Source organism: Kogia breviceps, chromosome 2 (genome assembly GCF_026419965.1).
Source record: "Kogia breviceps isolate mKogBre1 chromosome 2, mKogBre1 haplotype 1, whole genome shotgun sequence".
NCBI lineage: Eukaryota > Metazoa > Chordata > Mammalia > Artiodactyla > Physeteridae > Kogia > Kogia breviceps.
In genome coordinates, this window is record NC_081311.1 from 32,270,337 (window position 1) to 32,297,421 (window position 27,085).

Here is a 27,085-nt window from a genome sequence, read left to right on the forward strand (position 1 = left end):
CCCCTCAGCAACTAGGCTTGCAGCGAGATCAAACCAAGAACCGGCTTAGGCGGTGAGCTTTGTGAGCAGACAGGGGTCTAACTGAGGTCTGGGGCCTTTGAACCTGTGGTAAACCTCTCAGGGTGGAGCAAAAGCCTCAGGGGTTACATGGCAGAAAATCCTGCTGTTCCCTAGCAGGGTCCCTGAATTCTTCCTGTCAGAAGATGTTCTAACCACAGAAGTATACGATAAAAGATAGCGAGGCAGCAGCAGCAGCAAGCAGCCTTTATCTGGAATCAGGATGTTCTATTCTGTCTACTATGTTGACATGAAAGATACTCTTCCAGTAGAGCAAAGGAACCAGCCTTGCTCCTATCAGCCTGTTTCTCTAAGGCCTTACACAGTGAGGTGGTTGAGAAAGGAAAACTTTTACTACATTTCATTTGGCAAGTGCTTGAGAAGGTGGGTAGAGCACTGACACAGGAATTGAGGGCATTTCCTGCTGTATATACAGCAGCCTGCAATGCTGACCTGTTGAACTGGAACAAATGTTTTCTGTCTTCCAAATGAATTGCAGAATAAAAATTTGGCATCGCTTGCTGCTTTTAGGGAAATATAAAGCTTGATTGTCTGAAAATTCTCAGTTTGAACATTCGGGGAGTTTGCCTATCGTTGTCACAAAACTAACAAGCATATTCACTTGTTTTCCATAGCTGGCCCATTTTAGAGCTAGAAGTTCATTTCATTAATCCTCTTATTTTATAGTAGAAAACTGTGTCCAGAGCAGTTTGACTTGCTGAATGGGTAGTAAAGATAGTCATACCTCACCTGATCCATCTAGAGCCCCAGGAGCCACCAGCTTTGGCTCTCTTTCCCTACATAAGCATTTTCCAAAGCATGTTCCAGAGAGCGCTAAGCCTGCAAGGGACCTGAGTGAAGAAAGTTTCCCAGAAGTCTGGGGAACGCTGCATGCTCTCTCCCCATCCTGGGCTCACGAACCCACTGGGTAGTGACTGCTTCAGAGAAGTCTGACAGTGGAGAAACCCGCTTAACCTAGTTTAAACCAGCATCCCCCAGACTCAGTGACAACAGAATCCTGTTTTAAATAAAAATTCCATCCTATAGAAATGTTTTGTGAAATGCTGTGCCTTGTCATGCTATTACTCATACCCAATGTTTCTCTGTAGCTCAAATTTAAAACATTTCCAAAAGCCCCTGTAAGTATGTCCTTCACACCAAAGAAAAATCAAAGATTTCAGTAGTGAGGAAGAGATCTGACATCCCCTTAATATTATTATTTCAATATGATTTTCTCTTTTAAGAGTACTATAATTTTATTCAGTAACATCTAGAAAATGAAAGGAAAAGGAAACAAAAGACATTTAAGATTTCACCAACTAGCCCCAATGTTCATTTACAGCACTATTTACAATAGCCAGGTCATGGAAGCAACCTAAATGTCCATCGACAGATGAATGGATAAGGAAGATGTGGCACATGTATACAATGGAATATTACTCAGCCATAAAAAGGAACGAAATTGGGTCATTTGTAGAGATGTGGATGAACCTGTCATACAGAGTGAAGTAAGAAAGAGAAAAACCAATATCATATATTAAAATACATATACGTGGAATCTAAAAAAGTGGTACAGATGAACCGATTTGCAAGGCAGAAAAAGAGACACACATGTAGAGGACAAACGTATGGACACCAAGCAGGGAAGGGGGGGATGAATTGGGGGATTGGGATTGACATATATACACGAATATGTATAAAATAGATAACTAATGAGAACCTGCTGTACAGCACAAGGAACTCCACTGTACAGTAGAAACTAACACAACATTGTAAAACAACTATACCCCAATAAAAAAATTAAAATTAAGGAAAAAATAGATTTCACCAACTAGACATCACTGTTCTTTTTATTTACTTCCTTCTGGTCTTTTTTAATGCATGGTAATTTTTATATTGTTGCAATCATACTGTGTATAAACTTCATCTTAAGCTTGTTTTTTTGATCATACATATGATTTTATCAACCATAACTGATCTTCATGAGCTATGCTGAGTGAACAGAAGCAGCGGTCTAGAAAGAGGGTCAACAGAAATGACCTTGCTTGGTTCATGAGACACCAGTGTGCCTTGGTGAAGATCTGGAGATGTGGGTAGCAACAGAGCCCGAGCTCAGGGAGACTGGAGGCCATGTGGAAGTGGGGCAGAGCCTGTCTTTGGATGGAAATAATTCTACCTGTGCAAATGTCACAGGTCCAGGCTTCTGAGCAAGTCTCCTTCAATGTGAAAAGAAGGAGAAAATTGGAACAGTAGATGACGTACTTCTACTCCTGACACAGCAGAAGTGGGATGTTCAACCCTCTCCTCATTCAGAAAACACCCACCCTCACACTAGCGTACTCTCAGTTCCCCACTGGCCACGAGGTTTCTATTCCAGAGACTTTGCCCAGAAAGCCCTTCACCTGAGATCCCAGCCTTCCCTGACCTTCTCAGATCTGAGTCTACCCTCCTAATCCATGTCTCAGACAACCTGTATTTTCCCTCTAAAGACAGCACTTGCCACAATGTGTAATTACATATTTACGTGGCTATTTGATTAATGTCTGTCTTCCCTATTAGATCCTAAGCTATATTAGGGCAGGTCTGTGTTGCATACTATGGTATATCCAGCATCCACAATGGTAGATCCTATTATATATTAGGTACAAAGAAGGAATTCAACAGACAACTGTTGCTCAAAACACATGAATGAATAAGGGGAGTTAGAACTATATAGTCCCTAACCTCCTTCCAGTCCTAAAAGATGTTAATAAACACAGTCTAATATAAGGTAGTGCCACGGGGCTGAGTTCCACCCCTTCCCCACAACAAAAACCCCAGAAGCCAGGTAACATGGGCAATGGTGTGAATTAACTTCTTTTGGTCTCTTCAGACATACTGGTCCTTTAGAATCTTTCTTAAAAGTCCCTGTAGCATTTTTTAAAATCATATTTATACACATCAGTGTATACACGTCAATCCCAATCGCCCAATTCATCACACCACCATCCCCACAGCCCTGCAGCGACTTTCCCCTCTTGGTGTGCATGCATTTGTTCTCTACATCTGTGTCTCAACTTCTGCCCTGCAAACTAGTTCATCTGTACCATTTTTCTAGGTTCCACATACATGCGTTAATATACGATATTTGTTTTTCTCTTTCTGACTTACTTCACTATGACAGTCTCTAGATCCATCCACGTCTCACCAAAAGACCCAATTTCGTGCCTTTTTATGGCTGAGTAGTACTCCATTGTATATATGTACCATAACTTCTTTATCCATTCTTCTGTCGATGGGCATTTAGGTTGCTTCCATGACCTGGCTATTGTAAATAGGGCTGCAATGAACATCGGGGTGTGTCTGTCTTTTTGAATTAAGGTTTTCTCTGGGTATATGCCCAGTAGTGGGATCGCTGGATCATATGTTAATTCTATTTTTAGGTTTTTAAGGACCCTCCATACTGTTCTCCATAGTGGCTGTATCAATTTACATTCCCACCAAGAGTGCAGGAGGGTTCCCTTTTCTCCACACTCTCTCCAGCATTTGTTGTTTGTAGATTTTCTGATGATGCCCATTCTAACTGGTGTAAGGTGATACCTCATTGTAGTTTTGATTTGCATTTCTCTAGTAATTAGTGATGTTGAGCAGCTTTTCATGTGCTTCTTCTTGGCCATCTGTATGTCTTCTATGGAGAAATGTCTATTTAGGTCTTCTGCCCATTTTTGGACTGGGTTGTTTGTTTTTTGATATTGAGCTACATGAGCTGTTTATATATTTTGGAGATTAATCCTTTGTCTGTTGATTCGTTTGCACATATTTTGTCCCATTCTGAGGGTTGTCCTTCCATCTTCTTTATGGTTTCCTTTGCTGTGCAAAAGATTTGAAGTTTCATTAGGTCCCACTTGTTTATTTTTGTTTTTATTTTCATTACTCTAGGAAGTGGATCAAAAAGATCTTGCTGTGATTTATGTCAAAGAGTGTTCTTCCTATATTTTCCTCTAAGAGTTTAAGAGTGTCTGGTCTTACATTTAGGTCTCGAATCCATTTTGAGTTTATTTTTGTGTATGGTGTTAGGGAGTGTTCTAATTTCATTCTTTTACATGTAGCTGTCCAGTTTTCCCAGCACCACTTATTGAAGAGACTGTCTTTTCTCCATTGTATATCCTTGCCTCCTTCGTCATAGATTAGTTGACCATAGGTGTGTGGGTTTACCTCTGGGCTTTCTATCTTGTTCCATTGATCTATGTTTCTGTTTTTGTGCCAGTAACATATTGTCTTGATTACTGTAGCTTTCTAATATAGTTTGAAGTCAGGGAGTCTGATTCCTCCAGCTCCGTTTTTTTTCCCTCAAGACTGCTATGGCTATTCGGGGTCTGTATTGTCTCCATATAAATTTTAAGATTTTTTGTTCTAGTTCCGTAAAAAATGCCATTGGTACTTTGATAGGGATTGCACTGAATCTGTAGATTGCTTTGTGTAGTATAGTCATTTTCACAATATTGATTCTTCCAATCCAAGAACATGGTCTATCTCTCCATCTGTTGGTATCATCTTCAATTTCTTTCATCAGTGTCTTATAGTTTTCTGCATACAGGTCTTTTGTCTCCTTAGGTAGGTTTATTCCTAGGTATTTTATTCTTTTTTTTGTTCTTGCAATGGTAAAAAAGAGTGTTTCCTTAATTTCGCTTTCAGATTTTTCATCATTAGTGTATAGGAATGCAAGAGATTTCTGTGCATTAATTTTGTATCCTGCAACTTTACCAAGTTCATTGATTAGTTAGCTCTAATAGTTTTCTGCTGGCATTTTTAGGATTCTCTATGTATAGTATCATGTAATCTGCAAACAGTGACAGTTTTACTTCTTCTTTTCCAATTTGTATTCCTTTTATTTCTTTTTCTTCTCTGATTGCTGTGGCTAGGACTTCCAAAACTATGTTGAATAATAGTGGTGAAAGTGGACATCCTTGCCTTGTTCCTGATCTTAGAGGAAATGTCTTCAGTTTTTCACCATTGAGAATGATGTTTGTTGTGGGTTTGTCATATATGGCCTTTATTATGTTGAGGTAGGTTCTCTCTATGCCCACTTTCTGGAGAGTTTTTATCATAAACGGGTGTTGAATTTTGTCAAAAGCTTTTTCTGCATCTATTGAGATGACCATATGGTTTTTATTCTTCAATTTGTTAATATGGTGTATCACATTGATTGGTTTGCATCCCTTGAAGAATGAAGAATCCTTGCATCACTGGGATAAATCCCACTTGATCATGGTGTATGATCCTTTTAATGTGTTGTTGGATTCTGTTTGCTAGTATTTTGTTGAGGATTTTTGCATCTATATTCATCAGTGATATTAGTCTGTAATTTTCTTTTTTCATAGTATCTTTTCCTGGTTTTGGTATCAGGGTGATGGTGGCCTCATAGAATTAGTTTCGGAGTGTTCCTTCCTCTGTAATTTTTTAGAAGAGTTTGAGAAGGACGGGTGTTAGCTCTTCTCTAAATGTTTGATAGAATTCACCTGTGAAGCCATCTGGTCCTGGACTTTTGTTTGTTGGAAGATTTTTAATCACAGTTTCAATTTCATTACTTGTGATTGGTCTGCTCATACTTTCTATTTCTTCCTGGTTCAGTCTTGGAAGGTTATACCTTTCTAAGAATTTGTCCATTTCTTCCAGGTTGTCCATTTTATTGGCATAGAGTTGCTTGTAGTAGTCTCTTAGGATGCTTTGTATTTCTGCAGTGTCTGTTGTAACTTCTCCTTTTTCATTTCTAATTTTATTGATTTGAGTCCTCTCCCTCTTTTTCTTTTTCTTTTTTTGCAGTATGCAGGCCTCTCACTGCTGTGGCCTCTCCCGTTGCAGAGCACAGGCTCTGGACGTGCAGGCTCAGTGGCCATGGCTCACAGGCCCAGCCGCCCCGACCAGGGCACAAACCCGTGTCCCCTGCATCGGCAGGTGGACTCTCGACCACTGCGCCACCAGGGAAGCCCCTCCCTATTTTTCTTGATGAGTCTGGCTAATGGTTTACCAATTTTGATATTATCTTCTCAAAGAACCAGCTTTTAGTTTTATTGATCTTTGCTATTATTTTCTTTGTTTCTATTTCATTTATTTCTGCTCTGATCTTTATGATTTCTTTCCTTCTGCTAACTTTGGGTTTTGTTTGTTCTTCTTTCTCTAGTTCCTTTAGGTGTAAGGTTAGATTGTTTATTTGAGATTTTTCTTATTTCTTGAGGTAGGCTTGTATAGCTATAAACTTCCCTCTTAGAACTGCTTTTGCTGCATCCCATAGGTTTTGGATCATCTTGTTTTCATTGCCATTTGTCTCTAGGTATTTTTTGATTTCCTCTTTGATTTCTTCAGTGATCTCTTGGTTATTTAGTAACGTATTCTTTAGCCTCCATGTGTTTGTGTTTTTTACATTTTTTTCCCTGTAATTGATTTCTAATCTCATTGCATTGTGGTCAGAAAAGATGCTTGATATGATTTCAATTTTCTTAAATTTACTGAGGCTTGATTTGTGACCCAAGATGTGATCTTTCCTGGAGAACGTTCCATGCGCACCTGAGAAGAAAGTGTAATCTGCTGTTTTTAGATGGAATGTCCTATAAATATCAATTAAACCTATCAGGTCTATTGTGTCATTTAAAGCTTCTGTTTCCTTATTTATTTTCATTTTGGATGATCTGTCCATTGGTGTAAGTGAGGTGTTAAAGTTCCCCACTATTATTGTGTTACTGTCGATTTCCTTTTTTATAGCTGTTAGCAGTTGCCTAATGTATTGAGGTGCTCCTATGTTGGGTGCATATATATTTATAATTGTTAAATCTTCTTCTTGGATTGATCCCCTGATCATTATGTAGTGTCCTTCCTTGTCTCTTGTAACATTCTTTTTTTTTTTTTTTTTTTTTTTTTTTAGAGTTCAGGTAGTGTTTTGTTTTATTAGTGTTGTTACAGTGACAGGAAGACCCAGAGTAGGAAGAGGAACTCCTACTAGAACCTTTTTCTTACCATTCCCTTCCCCTGGGGCTCAGAGCCTCTAGGCTTTTCCTTTCCCCCTACTTCCAGTGCTTTCCTTGGCCCTTAGCATGCTAGGATGTGGCCAGGAATCAGAAACAGATCCTTTTTGCAGAACTAGCTGTGTGCTGCATTCATGGAAAGTGGGAAGCTATACACAGGTATCCATCTTGGATACCAAGATTACCAGTTCCCATAGGGCTAGATCTCAGCTGTCTGGTAAACCAGTGGCGCTTCACTGCCCCAGGGTGGTTGACCATCCTTCTGGATTTTTTCCCAGTGTGGCAACTGCCACCATTCAGGATGGCTCCCCACATCTGGCACGGCCACCATGAGTTCTAGGAGCCAACAGGGCTTCCTCCTCAGAACAGTGCTTGGGAAATCTTCCTCCCTGTGGCCTTGATCCTGGGAAAAGAACCCCCTCCTCCCTCACTTGGGGGAGTTCCCGAGGCAGAAGGGCCACTGGCGCAGCCCAGTGTAGCAGTGGAGGGCCGTTGCTGCTGCCGCAGGAGGAAATCGAGTAAAGCTCCATCCATCACGTAGAAGACGTTAGCCGAGGTGGGGATGGTTAGCTCTCGCTCCCCTGGGAGCAGCTGCACTAGCTCATACTCTGAAGCCACTGCAGAATCACGTTGTTTTTCTTAAGGACACGACTGATGACACTTGGAGCCTTGTCCTGGCTTGTCACCAAGATGCTCTTGTAGACACTGCCGTCTTCCCCCAGCTTCATCTGGACTCGGATGATGTGGCAATCAGAGGCCCTGGGCCCAGGTCCCCCTGGAGGCCCCTTCTGCACCCCCACTGAGTTGGGAGCCACAGGAGGCTGAGCGGCGGTGACCTTGACAAGGCCTCGGGGAGGAAGCTGGGCGAGAGAGGTGGCTGGGGTCAGCGGGACTCTGCAGGGCTGGAGTGCTTTCCAGGGCGGAGTCCAGAGATGAGACGGATGGCCACTTCATGTGCTGGGCCAGCCGGGTCAGCAGTGGAGCGGGAGTTCCAGGCACCTCCTCTGCCTCCACACTGGGCCAGTCCCAGGAGACAAGGGGTGTGGGACCTCCAACAGAACCCAGCACCTCTGTCCACTGCGAGATGACCAGTGTTGGCCGAAGCACCCACGGGGCAAGAGGGTCACTGGTACTGGATGGCTCCACCTCACAGGACCCTTGATGGCTCTGGGCCTCTGTCAGTGGCTAGAGCCCCTGTAGCCACCGCTGGATATTGGGGTCAGGTTGGAGGCCATAGCCACGACATTTGTTCTGGAGCTGCCTCAGCTCAGAAAGGACAGCAAACTCCTTCCTCCACTTGTCAGAATTGATGTATCCATTCTCCAGCTCATCCTTGGAGGCTGAGTCCAGCATCACGGGGTCCTTCAAGAAGGTGCCAAGGTATGGGACCACACCCCCACCCTGGAGCCAGACCTCAGGGACTTCTTGGAATTTGGCTCCAGAGAAGGCTGCAGCTTCACCTCCTGCAGGAGGAGCTCCTGGCTCTGGGAATAATTATCCTCCTCGGAGAAAATCTGGCAGAGGCTGGAAAAGACTCTGAGGCTGTCCCTGGCTGCTTCCCCCCAGGCTGCCCGAAGCCTGTGGATGGGGCTGGATTGCAGGGCTGACACCACAGCATACACTGAAGAGAAGTTTTGGAGCAAATGGCACTCCTCTGCCACACAGATCCACTTCTCCAGCAGCCAGGCCCATTGGGGTGGATGGAGTGGCCATATGGGCATCTCCCCAGGCCCCTCTCTGGTTGAGGTAGCCCCCAGGACAGAGCTGACCACTGCTCCTCCCACCTTGTTGAACTGTATGACAGTAGCCTGGACAGATGGGCAGAGGTGGGAATGGCCTGGCCGGTCTCTGTGACCCCACAGGGCCCCCAGGCACTGAGAGGGGACCAGACTGAGAAATAGCTCCACATCTAGCAGGGTCAACTGTTCGGCCAAGTGGTCAACGAGGAACACCAGGATATCCATGGGGTCAGCAGGGGGATCACCGGGGAGGGCCAGGGGCTTAGGAAGTTCGGGGGTCTGGGGATCCACCCAGGACCGGCGGTTGTGGATGAGGTCAGTGTCCCCCCCCCCCAACACCCTCCCATGCTGCATACCCTGTCTGAAGCAAGAAGCTCTCAAGCTCGTCAATCTGACCCTTGACCTCAGAGCCAAAATCCTCAGGGTGAGAGGCCAGCCAGGTTGACAGTACAGAGATGGCTACCGCTTTTCTCCTCTCTAGCTCATCAGTAGGATGAGATTCAAGGGCTTCCAGTCTGTCAGCCATAAGCTCTAGCAGGGCAGGCATGGAGGTGAAGGCCCGGTGAGTAGCCAGGAAGGCTGCCGTGAAGGTCACGTCAGTCCCTGATGTCCAGGCATCCAGCAGGTGTCTGACCAGGGCCTCCAGCGTGCCAGCTCGGAGCCTCCGAGAGGAACACGGGGGAGGCCTCAGGGCCAAGGGATCAACAGGCCGATACTGGCGACTTGTGACAGTAAAGGTGGCACCATCCTCCCCCTCGTCCCAGACAGACACAGGGGCCTCATCGTCTTCCTCCTCCTCCTGGAGGAGGGCCCCCACCTGGGTCCCCACCCTCTTCGGGGTCTCGACTCCAGAAGCTGCTCAGCACAACTTCCCCGGGGGGACTTGTGTCCCAAAACAGCCGCAGAGGCCATGGGAGCATGGCCGAGTGAAGGAATCAGGGGGGTCGGGCCATGGGGGCGCCTGCTCAGGAGGGGTGGGGGCAGCGCGGGTCCCGGGCCACTGTTCCTGTAGGTCTCCGGCCCCTGATCCTCTTATAACATTCTTTATTTTAAAGTCTATTTTATCTGATATGAGTATTGCTACTCCAGCTTTCTTTTTATTTCCATTTGTATGGAATATCTTTTTCCATCCCCTCACTTTCAGTCTGTATGTGTCCCTACGTCTGAAGTGGGTCTCTTGTAGACAGCATATATATGGGTCTTGTTTTTGTATCCATTCAGCAAGCCTGTGTCTTTTGGTTGGAGCATTTAATCCATTCACGTTTAAGGTAATTATCAATATGTATGTTCCTATGACCATTTTCTTAATTGTTTTGGGTTTGTTTTTGTAGGTCCTTTTCTTCTCTTATGTTTCCCACTTAGAGAAGGTCCTTTAGCATTTGTTGTAGAGCTGGTTTGGTGGTGCTGAATTCTCTTAGCTTTTGCTTATCTGTAAAGCTTTTGATATCTGCATCAAATCTGAATGAGATCCTTGTCTGGTAGAGTAATCTTGGTTGTAGGTTCTTCCCTTTCATCACTTTAAGTATATCATGCTACTCCCTTCTGGCTTGTAGAGTTTCTGCTGAGAAATCAGCTGTTAACCTATGGGAGTTCCCTTGTATGATTTTTGTCATTTTTTCCTTGATGCTTTCAATAATTTTTCTTTGTCTTTAATTTTTGCCAGTTTGATTACTATGTGTCTCGACGTGCTTCTCCTTAGGTTTATCCTGTATGGGACTCACTGCGCTTCCTGGACTTGGGTGGCTATTTCCTTTCCCATGTTAGGGAAGTTTTCAACTATAATCTCTTCAAATATTTTCTCTGGTCCTTTCTCTCTTCTCCTTCTGGGACCCCTATAATGCAAATATTGCTGTGTTTAATGTTGTTCCAGAGGTCTCTTAGGCTGTCTTCATTTCTTTTCATTGTTTTTTCTTTATTCTGTTCCACAGCAGTGAATTCCGCCATTCTGTCGTCCAGGTCACTCATTCGTTCTTTTGCCTCAGTTATTCTGCTATTGATTCCTTCTAGTGTAGTTTTCATTTCAGTTATTGTATTGTTCATCTCTGTTTGTTTGTTCTTTAATTTTTCTAGGTCTTTGTTAAACATTTCTTGCATCTTCTCGATCTTTGCCTCCATTCTTTTTCCAAGGTCCTGGATCATCTTCACTATCGTTATTCTGAATTCTTTTACTGGAAGGTTGCCTATCTCCACTTCATTTAGTTATTTTTCTGGGGTTTTATCTTGTTCCTTCATCTGGTACATAGTCCTCTGCCTTTTCACCTTGTCTATCTTTCTGTGAATGTGGTTTTTGTTCCACAGGATGCAGGACTGTAGTTCTTCTTGCTTCTGCTGTCTGCCCTCTGGTGTCCCTGTAGCTTTAACGGCAACTTCAGCAGCTTCATCAGTCTGCCTCAGTTAGCCCTTTTGAATAAACAAAGCTTGTCCTTTTGAATGTGACTCTAGTACTCTATAAACAAATCAGGTCTCCATGAGTTACAGTGATGCTTGCAAGGCTTGGAAACAGAGACCATTTTCCTCCTTTCTTTTTCCTTCAGTTGGAGTTTCTAGACCTTTAATACAAACTGCAATTTTGTTGTTGTTTGTTGTTTTTATTTTTTTTATTGTGGTAAAATACACAGAATATAAAATTGACTATCTTTACTATTTTTAAGTGTACAGTGTGGCATTAAGTACTTTCAAATTGTTGTGTAACCATCACCACCACTCATCTCCAGGTGTTGTTTTTTTAAAATCCAGTGGAGTAAAAATAATATATTTTCCAAGAGTATTTGAGGTTGAAAATTAAGGTAAATTCTTCCAAATTCTCCATAAAAAGATAAAATCACAAGCGCTCATCTAAGGAGAGCACTTCAGTTCCCGGTGACAAAAGCAGATGCCTGGGGACAGGTCACTTTCCCTTAGCAGCAGTTGGAAATCCTGGGAGCACCTGGCTCAGTGACCACAACACACCAACAGCTAAGGGCCTTTCCTAGAACTCATCTCCCCCAAAGCAGTGTTGATAGCTGGTCTCCACTGAGGGCTTCTGATGTGTTGGGCACTCTGATAAGTGAGTCAGTAGTATGATATTCTTCCATTTAATCCTCACAACCATCCTCCAAGTAGGTACCAACTCCATATAACACATAAGGAAACAGGTATAGACAGAATACACTTGCTCAAAGTCTCAGAGCTGGCAAACGGCAGATCTGGGATTGAAATCAAAGCTGTCTGGTCCCTGGCCAGCATTCCACAGAAGTGGCAGCTTCTAATTAAGGCGTGTGGTTTGGGACTGGATCAGTTTGGTGCCTTCGAGAGAAACCTGTGGGGTTCTGTGTGTGCCAGAATGTGCAATGTTTGTGCTTAAAGGAATATCTGACAACTCGCTAACTGCCAGTGTTCGTGACAAACCAGCAGTTAAGGAAGTGGTAAATCAAGCAGACCTCAACTCTACCTCCCCACCAAGTCCACCAGGACAAAGGCACTTTCCCAGGGGACACAGGTACAGCTCATGATTCTTCAGTTCATTTGTTTCTGCAATGTGGTCATTGCGTATCTACATGGCAGTAGTTCCCAGACTTCAGTGTCATGAGAACAGCCCAGGATGCCTATTACCTGTGTAGATTCCCAGGTTGTACAACCTGGAGGTTTGAATTGGGTATCCTCTGGGAGTGAGAACGGGGAGTCAGCATCCACAGGGAAGCCTGAGGCAGAGGCTGACAGATTCTGCTGTCTGGCTACTCCTTCTTCACAAGCTCTTCAGAGCCAAGGAGGGAGCAGTTTTACCTGTTCAAGATGCTCACTCTACTCACTGAGTCAATGACCTTCTATGAGGCAGCCACCCAAGTCAGAGGCTGTGCTGTCATAATTTAACATTTATTTTGTGACTATTTGGTTAATGATTATCTCTTCCACTAGACTATAACCTTCATGAGGGTCAGGACTTTGCCAGTCTTGCTCACTGCTGTATCCCTAGGGCCTAAAGTAGAGTAGACGGTCAATGACTATTTATTAAATGAATAAATTGAGTGAAAGAGTGTTAAAACATAGGCAAAGACAAATGAAACCCAGTCCTTGTCCTCAATATGCTTACAACCTGGGTAGCTGGGCAAGTAGACTCATCAGTACAATAAAGACTTCCTGGGTTTAGCCAGATATGGCCCAGGCATGACGCCGCCACCTCCCCAGCAAGGCTGAACCCAGACTGCACCAGGCAGGAAGACGACAAGACTGGATCTTCAGGACTGGAGGGCTGACCAGAACTGGGCTAGAAGAGGCCAAGTCAGATGGGAAGAGGCAGGGAAAAAGATAAGTGGCGATTTGTCACCTGACAGACAGGCTGCAAAGATGATAATGACAACACATGAGCTACCAACCACTGAGTATCTGCAATGGGCCAGCATCCTATTCCATACTTCACACTGCATTTACTTTATCCCACTGCATTCCTACAGTAATTTATGAGATATCAATGATCAGTTCTGTCTTGTAAATGGAGAAACTGGGGCTCAGAGAAGTTATGTCCTGTGACTATAAGAGCAGGGCTGAGGTTTAAACCCAGGCAGTGTGAATCCATGGCCCATGCTGTGTCACACTCTGAGCAGACAGAATAATTATCCCTGCAATAGGACAGGGATGAAGAATCAGAGGCAGTGGGTAGAGAGACAGCTGAAAGTCTTTCCATAGAGGGGCTTATGGCCACCACCCTCTTAAACAGAAGCATGCAGAGGTTGTTCTCAACATTATATCCCAACGTGTTCCATCTTTATCCTAAAAGGTCCTCTAAGGAATCTAATCACTAAGATCTGGTCAACCTAACTGTCTCTCACATTATCTCCTTAATTCCACAGACAATGCCTTAGTTCCAGGCTCAACTGCCTTGTCTACACAATGTCAGGAACAGCCTAACTGGTCTCTCCTCCTCTAATCTGCTCTCCAGCCAAGAGGAATCTAGGAAACACAATCTGGGCGTAACCTCCCTGTTTGAAACCTTCGAAGCAGTGGTTGGCAAGCATGACTGCTCATTAGAATCACCTGGGAAGCTTTCAAAACATACCAGTGCCTGGGTTTCACCCCAAAGATTCTGACTTAATTGACCCAGAGTAGGGCCCAGATATGAGTATTTTTAAAAAGCTTCCCAGGTGCTTTTAATATGGAGCCAATCTTGAGCACTACTAGAGTTGAATGGATGAGACGTCCACTCCTGAGCTAGGCAAACTAAGCTCAGACTAAAGTCTCTTCTCCCACCATTCCTTCCTGCCCCATATTTAATATTCCAGCCATACTGAACTGCTGGTGATTCCCCAAGATCACTTGCTATTTTAAGCTGCCACTCTGTAACACATGGTATGGTCTTTGTAAAGAACATGTCCTACCTCACCTCCTGGGAAACTCCTTAGCGTTCCTTATTACTTGGCCCCAAGGCTGCCACCTCTGTGAAGTCTTCATGTGACCAGGCACAATTGGTGACTCCTTCCTCTGGGCTGCAATAGCACTGCACCTACCTCTGTATTAATATGTCTCTATTGTTCTGAAACTATTTGTACAAACGACTCTCTCCCCCAACAAAAAGCAATAGGTATAGTGATGCTTCAGATACCTCTTGTGGCCGCTTCACATGTCCTTGACCAACCTTTTTACTCCAGCTCCACCTGTACCTCCTCGTCTCTCTATTTCTTCTCAGAGTCTTCTCTCCTACCACCTAGTAGGTCACGTGTGGTACCCACATAGCCCTTCTGACACATGTGCAAAACTGGAAGTGCCGGGGAGTTAACAACCTCTGGGACGACCCTTGACCAACAAGGAATGAGAACCAGGAGATAAATCCCTAGGGTAGATCATTCTGAAGTGCTTTCTCCATGTCTTCAGAGGGTCCTAGTGGGATCAAGCCAGTGACATTGCTATAAAGATTCACTTCAGATGCCAAAGACCTTGCTCCGTTTTTCCAGGCTAACACAGTAACACAGAATCACGGCAACCTTGAAGACAACCATCATGAATGACAGAAGGTCATCCACGACCACAAGTATTCACCGAGAACACAGAGCCTAAGTCTGTCGTGGATTTTGCTTCCTAGGCAGTCTCCCTCTCCAGTGATGCAATAATGAACATATAAAAAGGTCAAATCAAGAAGGCAATCATGGGGCTTGCCTGGCGGCGCAGTGGTTGAGAATCCGCCTGCCGATGCAGGGGACACGGGTTCGTGCCCCGGTCCGGGAAGATCCCACGTGCCGCTCCCATGTGCCGCGGAGCGGCTGGGCCCGTGAGCCATGGCCACTGAGCCTGCGCGTCCGGAGCCTGTGCTCCGCAATGGGAGAGGCCACAACAGTGAGAGGCCCGCATAATGCAAAAAAAAAAAAAAAAAACAAGAAGGCAATCATGTACTTTTGGAGCTGGTAAACAAATAGCAAAACCAAGATGTCATGAGCCTTCAGTTGTGAGTGAAGTTTTGCCAGGAGAGCCAACATCACTCAATATTGAAAGGCAAGAGACCACTGACAATGAGACAGTATCAGCCTTCTGTGCTGACAAAGGGACTGCTGTGCACAGCCCCACTGGGTTCAATCTGTGTGGCAAATGGATGCCAATGTAATACCCATGCCTCTGCTATGTAGCAAATGGTTTGGGTGGGTGGCAATAGTTTCAGAGGCCTGGCATATGCATCCATTTTTCCAGGCTCACAGTTTGGTTATCTTCAAATGCAAAAAAATATATACTTCTGTATATGTATTCCAGGGCCTCTGTAGTCAAGTTAACTTCTGGATATGTCACTGCCCACACGTACGTATGCATTCATTAGCATATTGGTCTCTGGGCCCTTGAAGATTTATTTATTATAATTCAAATGAAAGTTTAACATTGGTGTATTTGCAACACAAATTTAAACTTACCATATGTTTCTAAATTAATGGATTAAATAAAATGATGACCATATTACAAGGTATTAGTGAGCTATCCATGTCTCTGCAATTCTACTTTGATGAATTTGAAAGGAAGCAGAAATAAATCACAGCAGAGTTAATGACCCTAATCATTTTTAATGACACTAACTAGCTCTTCAAATGTGGAAATTTCACAAGAAGTCTGTTCATCCATGAATTCATTTCAAATTACTATATTTGATAACTGTATGTGTTCTCTGGGGTCTTTTTAAAATTGATTTTTAAATTGATTTATTTAATATTTTGGAGATGAGGAACAAGTCTTCTCCACAATCTTTGTCTTCCAAAGTGCTTTGTACAAAGCTGTCTAATAAATTTTATAACTTTGGTGATAGTGATAATAACAGAGTAAGGGGACTTCCCTTGTGGCACGGTGGTTAAGAATCCACCTGCCAACTCAGGGGACATGGGTTTGAGCCCTGGTCCCAGAAGATCCCACATTCTGCGGAGCAACTAAGCCCGTGTGCAACAACTACTGAGCCTGTGCTCTAGAACCCGCGTGCCACAACTAATGAGCCTGAGTGCCACAACTACTGAAGCCCACGTGCCTAGAGCCCATGCTCCGCAACAAGAGAAGCCACCACTATGAGAAGCCCGCGCACCGCAACTAAGAGTAGCCCCCGCTCACCGAAACTAGGGAAAGCCTGCGTGCAGCAATGAAGACCCAACACAGCCAAAAAATAAATAAATAAAATAATAATGGAGTAAGAAGAACAAAGAATGCAGTGTTCAATAAACAAAGAGTTCACTGTTTCCACAATGAAACAGTGAGTAAAAAGCAGAGATAGCACTAGTAGATTGCAGAATACCAGCACAGTATATCACAGATCTGGATGTGGTGAATAAAGCATTTGTCTCTATTAGAATATTGATTTAATCAATTTGCTGAACAAAGACAATCATCTTCCCACCACTAATTGATTCAAGGCATTCTTTCCTCCAGAATGAGCATCCGAAGCCATTTTACTTGCCTAGTTCCACGGAGACTGACTTGTTCCTGGGCTTCCAGAACCACAACTCCTACTGTACGCTCTGATTTACCATAACCTCACTTTCCCTCCGCCCCACCCAGGGCCCCTCAAACACATGTGTGTGCGCACACACACACATACACACACACACACACACACACACACACACACACACACTCAGGTGTTTGAGTTACCTTAACATTTTCTGGCAGTGGTTTGTTCTGGGTCAGCCCCAGAGCGAGCAGTGCTGTCACAGCGATGACAGAGGAGAAGCCAAGGATGCCCACTATGTTTTTACAGCAAAATATCTTCACTTCAGACTCTAAAAACAAAAGAAGAATAGAAAATATCAACAAGAAATTAATAGACATTGATTTTCTTCCCCTTTCTATATGGCCTTGTGCTGGCTTTCTGGAGACACCATAGATAGATAAAAGCTGATCTTTATCCATGAGGCACTTGCAAAGTAATTGGGAAAGAATACAAGAACAAAAGGATTTGTCTGTACTGTGATGAGGGCCAAAACTGAGTTAGTGGCTATGGTAAGGAGAATGGGCAGAATTAGATCAGTGATCAGATATGGGATGATGAGGAGGAAAAATCCCAAACTGGCAGTTTGTTCAATAGGTCATGTAGGTCTATCAAGGTTCAAGTAACAAAGAAAGCAAGGATAGCCCTCCTCATTTTTTAAATCTATCTAAAAATGAGTATGATATTAAAAAGTATTCAGAGTATATCATCGAACATCAAAGTCCCTCTACCTCATGACATTTCCTGGCTTGACACATTCCTTCACTTCAACCACACTTATATATTAAGTAATTGGTAACAGCGTAGGGGCTGTGGAGTTTTGAACATTTCATCATTCTCATTATCTTGTCTATCCTGTTCGTACTCTCACCATCATGGGACATAAAAAAGTTCCAGGGCTTCCCTGGTGGCACAGTGGTTGAGAGTCCGCCTGCCGATGCAGGGGACATGGGTTCGTGCCCCAGTCCGGGAAGATCCCACATGCTGCGGAGCAGCTGGGCCCGCGAGCCATGGCCGCTGAGCCTGCGCGTCCGGAGCCTGCGCTCCGCAACGGGAGAGGCCACAGCAGTGAGAGACCCGCGTACCGCAAAAAAAAAAAAAAAAAAAAAAAAAAAAAAGATAAATAGAGCCTACAGCAGAGGTGAACAGGAAATGGAATGGTTACACCATTCCCTCCATTCTCATCCTTCCTCTCTCAGCTTCCCAAGCCATCCCCAAGCCTTTTTCTTAGGCTTTGGGGAAGAAGGATAGGATCAAGTAATAAAAAAGCATGTGAGGGCTTCCCTGGTGGCGCAGTGGTTGAGAGTCTGCCTGCCGATGCAGGGGACACGGGTTCGTGCCCCGGTCCGGGAGGATCCCACATGCCGCGGAGCGGCTGGGCCCGTGAGCCATGGCCGCTGAGCCTGTGCGTCCGGAGCCTGTGCTCCGCAACGGGAGAGGCCATAGCGGTGAGAGGCCCGCATACCGCAAAAACCAAAAAAAAAAATAAAATAAAAAGCATGTGAAAATGAGATGGGCTCTCCAAAATAGTTTTCACTTCTCTAAGGACAGGGCAAGGGATTAAAGCAACTGAAAGAGGAACCTGCATCCCCTCCTCCTCTTTCCCTCTTTCTCAGCAGCTGTGGCTGCACCAACACAGGAGCTCCCCTTCGAGCTCGTGAGCATAGGCTGGACTTAATCCAAAGGACTGGAACTGCCTGGGTCTCCAGCCTACAACCATCTCTAGAATATTGGACCAGTTTGAACCCATCAGACTGAACAGTATAAAACTTAGGAGAAAAAGTTTTATCAACACCATTATCTATTGCTTCCAAACAAGGGAATCATAAATGAAATATACAGCACTTCCCCCCTTCTCGCTTTGCAAAAGAACCTCAGTTTTGTTCAGATGCCTGCCACTCCCCCAGGCAGCCCATACACCTCCTAGAAAGGGGCTGACTCTTCTGCATAATCTCATTCCCTCTTCAGTGATTGGTTCAACAGTGGGCATATACTCCCAAAATGGCCTGTGAGACCCTGGAGGAAGTCTGCTGGGGCAAGCCTAGGAAAAGAAAGGAAGTATTCTCTCTTCTTCCTCAGACACTGTCCAGCCAAGGATGGCTGAGCAGAGAGATGGAAAGAACTTGAGTTCTTAAAGCATTTTGAGCTGCTAAAACAGCTAACCCTGATCTGCTCCTCCCATGAGACTTATGCTTTGGTCCAGTTAGAGTCATGATTTAAAGACCTTGAAGCCAAAACATCCTGGTGTGGCCGAAACGTCCTTTTTGCTGCCAGGGCTCTGGAATCTGGAAAAGAGCCCCCTAAGTACTACCTTCCTACCTGAGTACTACTTACCTCACTTCCCAAAGTCGTGATATTGACAAACACAGCTTACAATAAGCACGTTTTAGACAAAAAATTACATATCTAATACCCAAAGGTTGCACACTGCACCAATGTTTCTACTATAATAGAACTTGGAATGCTTTACTCCCTCAAACTGTCCAAAAGGTCTACCTATTTGTTTCTGTAAATATAATAATTTTGATTATATCATTTTCCTTCCATCCATTCAGGCACTAATCTTAGTAGCCAATGAAAATGACCAACAAGGTCCCTGATCTTTAGAGTTCACATCTAGTTCGGGAGATAGATGAACCAGAAAAGAAGTATGCAAATAAGTGACTTCAGGTCATGAAAAGTGTAGAGGAGAAATTAAAACCAAGGAATGTTACAGACTGACTTGCAGCAGAGTTGGGGTGCGGAGATTAGACTGAGGGTCAGGAAAGGCTCTCTGAGAAGGCGATGTTTGAGCTTAGACCTGGATGATGAGAAAACAACAGCTATGAGAAGGAGAAAGAACATTCCAGGAAGACGAAGCATCAACTGCAAAAGCCCTGAGGTGGGAAATAGATGGATGTGACTCTAGTTTCTTCCTTTTCTTTTTTTTTTTTTGCAGTACGCAGGCCTCTTACTGTTGTGGCCTCTCCCATTCTGGAGCACAGGCTCTGGACGCGCAGGCTCAGCGGCCACGGCTCACGGGCTTAGCTGCTCCGCAGCATGTGGGATCTTCCAGGACCGGAGCACGAACCCGTGTCCCCTGCATCGGCAGGCGGACTCTCAACCACTGCACCACCAGGGAAGCCCCTCTTTCTTTTCTTAATGAGAATATTTATTAACTCATTATTATCACTGAACAGTTGAAAGTGTACTTTTCCAGGGAACCCTCCTATACTGTTGGTGGGAATGTAACTTGGTGCAGCCACTATGGAAAACAGTATGGAGGTTCCTCAGAAAACTAAAAGTAGAGTTGCCATGTGATCCAGCAATCCCACTGCTGGCATATAACCAGACAAAACTAAAACTACAATTCAAAAAGATACATGCAATCAAGACAGTATAGTACTGGCATAAAAACAGAAATATAGATCAATGGAACAGGATAGAAAGCCCAGAAGTAAACCCACACACATATGGTCACCTTATCTTTGACAAAGGAGGCAAGAATATACAATGGAGAAAAGACAGCCTCTTCAATAAGTGGTGCTGGGAAAACTGGACAGTTACGTGTAAAAGAATGAAATAAGAACATTTCCTGGGCTTCCCTGGTGGCGCAGTGGTTGAGAGTCTGCCTGCTGATGCAGGGGACACGGGTTCGTGCCCCGGTCCGGGAGGATCCCACATGCCGTGGAGCGGCTGGGCCCGTGAGTCATGGCCGCTGAGCCTGCGCGTCCAGAGCCTGTGCTCCGCAGCGGGAGAGGCCACAGCGGTGAGAGGCCCGCGTACCACACACACACAAAAAAAGAACATTTCCTAACACCATACATAAAAATAAACTCAAGATGGATTAAAGACCTAAATATAAGGCCAGACACTATAAAACTCTTAGAGGAAAACATAGGCAGAAACCTCTATGACATAAAACACAGCAAGCTCCTTTCTGACCCACCTCTTAGAGTAATGGAAATAAACACAAAAATAAACAAATGGGACCTAATGAAACTTAAAAGCTTTTGCACAGCAAAGGAAACCATAAACAAGAAGAAAAGACACCCTCAGAATGGTAGGAAATATTTGCAAATGAAGCAATTGACAAGGGATTAATCTCCAAAATATACAAGCAGCTCATGCAGCTCAATATCAAAAAAACAAACAACCCAATCCAAAAATGGGCAGAAGACCTAAATACAGTTCTCCAAAGAAGATATACAGATTGCCAACAAACACATGAAAGGATGCTCAACATCACTAATCATTAGAGAAATGCAGATCAAAACCACAATGAGGTATCACCTCACACTGGTCAGAATGGCCATCATCATAAAATCTAGAAACAATAAATGCTGGAGAGGGTGTGGAGAAAAGGGAACCCTCTTGCACTGTTGGTTAGAATGTAAATTGATACCGCCACTATGGAGAACAGTATGGCGATCCCTTAAAAAACTAAAAATAGAACTACCATATGACCCAGCAATCCCACTACTGGGAATATACCCTGAGAAAACCATAATTCAAAAAGAGTCATGTACCACAATGTTCACTACAGCACTATTTACAATAGCCAGCACATGGAAACAACCTAAATGTCCATCAACAGATGAATGGATAAAGAAGATGTGGCACATATTACTCAGCCATAAAAAGGAACGAAATTGAGTTATGTGTAGTGAGGTGGATGGACCTAGAGTCTGTCATACAGAGTGAAGTAAGTCAGAAAGAGAAAAACAAATACTGTATGCTAACACATATATATGGAATCTAGAAAAATGGTACTGATGAACCTAGTGGCAGGGCAGGAATAAAGATGCAGATGTTGAGAACGGACTTGAGGACACAGCGGGGGAAGAGGAGGCTGGGATGTAGTGAGAGAGTAGCACTGACATATACACACTCACTACCAAATGTAAAATAGATAGCTAGTGGGAAGCAGCTGCATAGCACAGGGAGATCAGCTCGGTGCTTTGCAACGACCTACAGGGGTAGGATAGAGAGGGTGAAAGGGAGGCTCAAGAGGGAGGGGATGTGGGGATATATGTATGCATATGGCTGATTCACTTTGTTGTACAGCAGAAACTAACACAACACTGTAAAGCAATTATACTCCAATAAAGATTAAAAATAAAAAAAAAACACATGCACCCCTATGTCCATAGCAGCACTATTCACAATAGCCAAAAACATGGAAACAACCTAAATGTCCATCAACAGATGAATGGATACAGAAGATGTGGTGCATATATACAATGGAATACTACCCAGCCATGAAAAAGAACAAAATAATGCCATTTGCAGCAACATGGATGCAACTAGAGATTATCGTACTAAGTGAAGTTAAGTCAAAAAGAGAAAGACAGATATCATATGATATCACTTATATGTGGAATCTAAAATATTGCACAAATGAACTTATTTACAAAACAGAAACAGACTCACAGACATAGAAAACAAACTTGTGGTTGCCAAGGGGGAGGGGGGAGGTAGAGGGATGGACTGGGAGTTTGGGGTTAATAGATGCAAACTATTACATTTCAAATGGATAAACAACAAGGTCCTACTGTATAGCACAGAGATCTATATCCAATCTCCTTAGATAAACCATATTGGAAAAGAATGTAAAAAAAAGAATGTATATATGTGTGTATAACTGAGTCACTGTGCTGTACAGCAGAAATTAGCACATCTCTGTAAATCAACTATACTTCAGTAAAAAAATAGAGAATAAAAATAAGGAAGTATACTTTTCCACATTTGCCCAGTTTTTGCAATGATATCCATATTATTAGAATATATTCAAGGCTTTCATCATATTTGTCTTATTAAAGATATGGTAAGAAAAAGAACTTAGATCAGAGAGGCAGTTTAGGAATTTTTCATACACAATTTTCAAAAGCTCTATTATCAAAAAATAATGGCTAAGTTTGTTTTTCATGTGACCGACTAGATTATCCAGAGAGGAATAATTAAAATACTGTGTTTTCTATGAACCATGGCAGGTAATTTTCAAAAGCCCTTATCACATGGAGGAAGCCAGGCTCTTCTTAGGAAGTGGCAGCAGACACGGGGGTCCAGGTGGACTTAGCTAGGATGTATTCATAAAAGGGAACCACTTCAGTAACTGCCCTCTCTTCCCAGGCCCCAGAGCTCTTTCAGATGCCATGACTGCTACAGTCAAGTTCTGTTACAGAAAATTCACAATGACTGTATTTCCCCCTGAAAAGCCATTCATTTCCCTTGTGGATAACAGAAACGTGACTTGTATCATACAATGTGAAACAGTATTTCAAAAAACAATTTCAAGGAACATTTTTACGAAAAATATCTAACAGCAAAGTGTTGTATTTGTTTTTCTTTGAATTGTCTCACTATCCTGGAGAATTCAAGACTGCCACTTCCCTCCCCTTCTCCTCCTTTCATATGACAAATGAGAAAGCTTTTCTGTTTGAGGTGAGAACCAGGTAGAAATGTCAGCTCTTCACTTGACAGAGACAAAAGTGAAGGAAACCCAAGCTCTGAGAAAACAGACTGATTTCAAGCCAATTAGCTATGTCAGAGGCAAAAAAAAAAAAAAAAAAAAAAAAAAAAAAAAGCCGATTCTTTTTCATTCTTACAGAAACAGCCATCATGACATCCACAGTTGGCATCCTATTAATGATTAAAATTATGTAATCTGTCCTTAGTCAAAATTCTGCTGTACGAGAAATCCCAGCATCTCTACTTCATGATACCAAAGATGTATTATCCTAAAATTTTACTCCATTAATAAAAAGATTTGGGGTGTTGACAGACGTGGTAGGTTTTTGGCAAAAACAACAAAAGTTTTGCTCTGTGGATTCTGTGAGAGTCACTAGATTCAAATCACTTCCAACTTCTGATGGGTCACATCCGGACCAAGCTTGGCTTGTCATATAGAGAACAAAGCAGCCAATACAGACAAGCACTGGAGAGTAAACATCAGTGCAGTGCTGTGGTCCTTCCTGCGTTTACACAGCCCAGTGATGGAAGAATCACTGAAGCTCAGGGGACTGGTCCTAATCTGGCTTTGCCATTTCCCCAACTCCTAGTCTCTGCCCCCTTTCTGGCATCTTCCTTCCTCTCCATCACGGGGGAGTTCTTGGTGACACGCATTCAAATTGTTCTCCCACTCAAGGGCTTTAAGATCCTTTCCAAGGTGCTTCATTCCAGGGCCCTTAGACCCAACCTCTTCTATGGTGATATCCACCCCCCTGTTCAAGTCACCCCCACCTCTTCTACAATAGCCCTTTCTGGTATCTCCCTAATTCCCTTTCCTATCAGAATCCATCCTTCATGCGGCTGCAGAATTCCTCCATAATTGACATTCCCAGGGTTCTCCCTAATTAAGAATTTAATGTAGCTTCCTTCTGCTTGCCAGATGAAAGCCTCACTGTTCTACTTGGACCCCTCAGCCCTTTAGAAATTTAAGCCCTTCCCATCTCACCATTCCAATAAGCAGATGTGTGTGCCCGAGATCATAATGCCTGACATTATGACCACTAGACTGTAAGTTCCTTAAGTGAAGGGACTTTTTTTTCTGGCTCATTCATTGCTATATCCCTAGTTGAATGAATAAATGAATTGTACATTCTGACATTTGTCAACATGAGATTTCCTTCAGTTGGAATTCTATTCCCCTCTTTCTCCACCAAATCTTTTTCCTTGTCACCTTCAAAATCAAGCTCCCCTCCGAATGCTTCAAAGCTCAATTGTTCCAGTAGTCCTCTCTTCATGTGCTACCTCTAGATATTTAATGGATTGGCCTATTTCAGTTTGGGAGTTCTATAGTTGTTGTTTCATTCATTGTTTAATTAGTCAATAATTATTTATTGAATGCATTATACTATTCACTAGACCTGCCCTAGGCCCTGAGCTACAGTAGTGAACAAATCAAATAAACATCCCCATCCTCATGGTGCTTAGATGCTAGTCTGAAAGAAAAGATAATAAGCAAGATAAGTAAAATTTACAGTATGTTACATAATTATAGGTGCTAAGGAGAGAGAAAAAGCAGGTGAAGAGGCAGGATAGGGTAATTAGGAAAGACCTGAGATGGTGATATTAAAAGTGATAGGAATAAAGAGAAAGCAAGCGTACCACTTGGGCAATAGAATTTAAGGTAACTGGGACTGCATGTGCAAAGGCCCTGGGGTGGAACAGTGCCTGGCCATAAGGCCAGTGTGGCTGGATGAGTGATGAAGGGGAAAATAGTAAGAGATGGTCAGGGGTGGGGTCACTGGGTGCCTTGCTTGCGGGGCCTTGCAGGTTCTGGTGAGGGCTTTGTCTTACTCTAAGTGATCCGACTTACTTCTAATCGTTTGTGTAATTTACACTCAGCACCATAGGGGTAAACAAGGAACCACCAGGAACCTTTGAAGTACCTGGACAGGAAGGGTGTGGTCTTTTAGGCCGTGCACCCCTGTCTCTTGTGATGAGGTGCTGAGGCACCCCCATGAAGTCAGGTCATAGGACAATCACACAGTCAAGTGTGGACAGAGCGTGGCTCTGCTTGTGCCAAGACCAGAGCTGAGAAGATACATCCAGGAGGAGCAACTACCATATCATGATAGGTCTTCTCTATACCTTCTGGTCTTCTTGGTGACCCAGGACTGGTGAATCTTTGCTGAGAGAGCACCATTATGAGGGGTCGCCAAGCCAACAGTCACCAGGATCCATCAGTAGAAAGCCAAACTCCACAGACTTCTGAAGGGTGGCTCAAGCTAGAGCAGAGTCCAAACAACCTCACCTTTGCTCAGTCTCTCTAAGCCTCCAATTCGGTGAATGCAAAATGGGAGTCACAATAGTACGGAATTCTTAGGGTTGCTAGGTAAGAGTCAGTGAGCTAACAATTTACATAACAACCTACAAAAGAGCCCACGCTGCATTCCAGATTCTGCTCTCAGCACTTTAAACACAGCAACTAATTTAACCTTCACAACACTCCTGTGAGGTAGTACTATTATCATCATCTGTATCAGTTTCCTAGGGCTGCCGCAACAAATTACCACAAACATGGTGACTTAAAACAATAGAATTTTACTCTCTCACAATTCCAGAGGCCAGAAGTCCAGAATCAAGGTGTCAACAGGGTCAAAGGCTCTGGAGAGATTCCTTTCTTGCTTTGTCCAGCTTCTGGTAGCTCCCGGCATTCCTTGGTTTAGGCTGCATCACTTCAGTATCTGCCTGTCTGCACATGGCCTTTTTCCCTGTCTCTGTGTGTATCAAATTTCCCTCTCCTTTCTCTTATGAGGACACCAGTCATTAGATTTAGGGCCAATCCTAAAGCCAGAACGATCTCAAGATCCTTAATTACATCTGCAAAGACTTTACTTCCAAATAAGGTCACAAATTACAGGTACTATTATCCTCATTATTGTCACTTTACAGGTGAGGAAACTGAGTCAGAGAGGTTAAGAAGATTGCCCAAACTTACACTGATGTAAATGTTGGGACCAGGAATTAAAGTCAGGCATTCTGGATCCAGAGGCCAGGCTTTTAGCCACCACCCTACCCTACACCACGTGACTGAGGCTTACTTAGTACAGTGCCTGGTGTGTGGTACGAGCACTGTACGTAGAAGCCAATCTCATTATCCAGAAGTGAAAAGTGACTGACTTTGAGGATTTGGCTGAAGGGGTTGTCTGGACTGTTGTCACTGATGACACCAGACAATGTTATATTTTTAAAATATGAAGTCTTAGAGAACGGACTGGAGGGCACAGTGGGGGAAGGGGAAGCTGGGACGAAGTGAGAGAGTAGCACTGACGTATGTACACTACCATATGTAAATTAGCTAGCTAATGGGAAGCAGCCACATAGCACAGGGAGATCAGCTCGGTACTTTGTGACCACCTAGAGGGGTGGGATAGGGAGGATGGAAGGGAGGCTCAAGAGGGAGGGGATATGGGGACATATGTATGCATATAACTGATTCACTTTGTTGTACAGCAGAAACTAACACAATATTGTAAAGCATTTATACTCTAATAAAGATGTGAAAAAATAAAATAAAATTTGAAGTCTCTTGGTCCCTGATGGTCAGAAGCTAGCAGTTAAGAGGCAGAGGCTGGGATTACAGTTCCTAGGGAGGTTAAGGGACTTGCTCAAAGTCACACAGCTTGCAATTGGCAGAGCAGTGACTGGATCCAAGTCTCTCAACTCCACTCCACTGCCTCAAACACTGCCCTGCACTAGAGATGCACAGAAATTACTCAGCTTCATTCCTTCTCAGGCGACACAATGCAAAAGAACTCACCCAAAGTTCTGTTCAAATAGAAAGATCTTTCATTTCACACACACACACACCCATATTTTCCCAATTAATAAATCCAGAGTCAAGTTTGAGGATAAAGCAGTTTAATTTGGTGGGGGTTTTTCCTGCC

The 27,085-nt window shown here is 43.7% G+C and overlaps 1 protein-coding gene and 1 pseudogene across 6 annotated transcripts in view; both read right to left on the reverse strand.

Moving 5' to 3' along the window:
- Positions 1–27,085, reverse strand: part of ENTPD1 (ectonucleoside triphosphate diphosphohydrolase 1) — a 128,764-nt gene that overhangs the window by 27,244 nt on the left and 74,435 nt on the right. For all 6 annotated transcript variants that reach the window (XM_067024966.1, XM_059054516.2, XM_067024964.1 and 3 more), the window contains exon 2: positions 16,877–17,004. Coding sequence is in view for 1 of the 6 variants with exons in the window: in XM_059054513.2 (XP_058910496.1) it covers positions 16,877–17,004 (128 nt within the window). In the remaining 5 variants the exon portion in view is untranslated. The remainder of the gene's footprint in view (positions 1–16,876; positions 17,005–27,085) is intronic.
- LOC131751111 (ral guanine nucleotide dissociation stimulator-like 2) lies at positions 7,294–9,714 on the reverse strand (annotated as a pseudogene).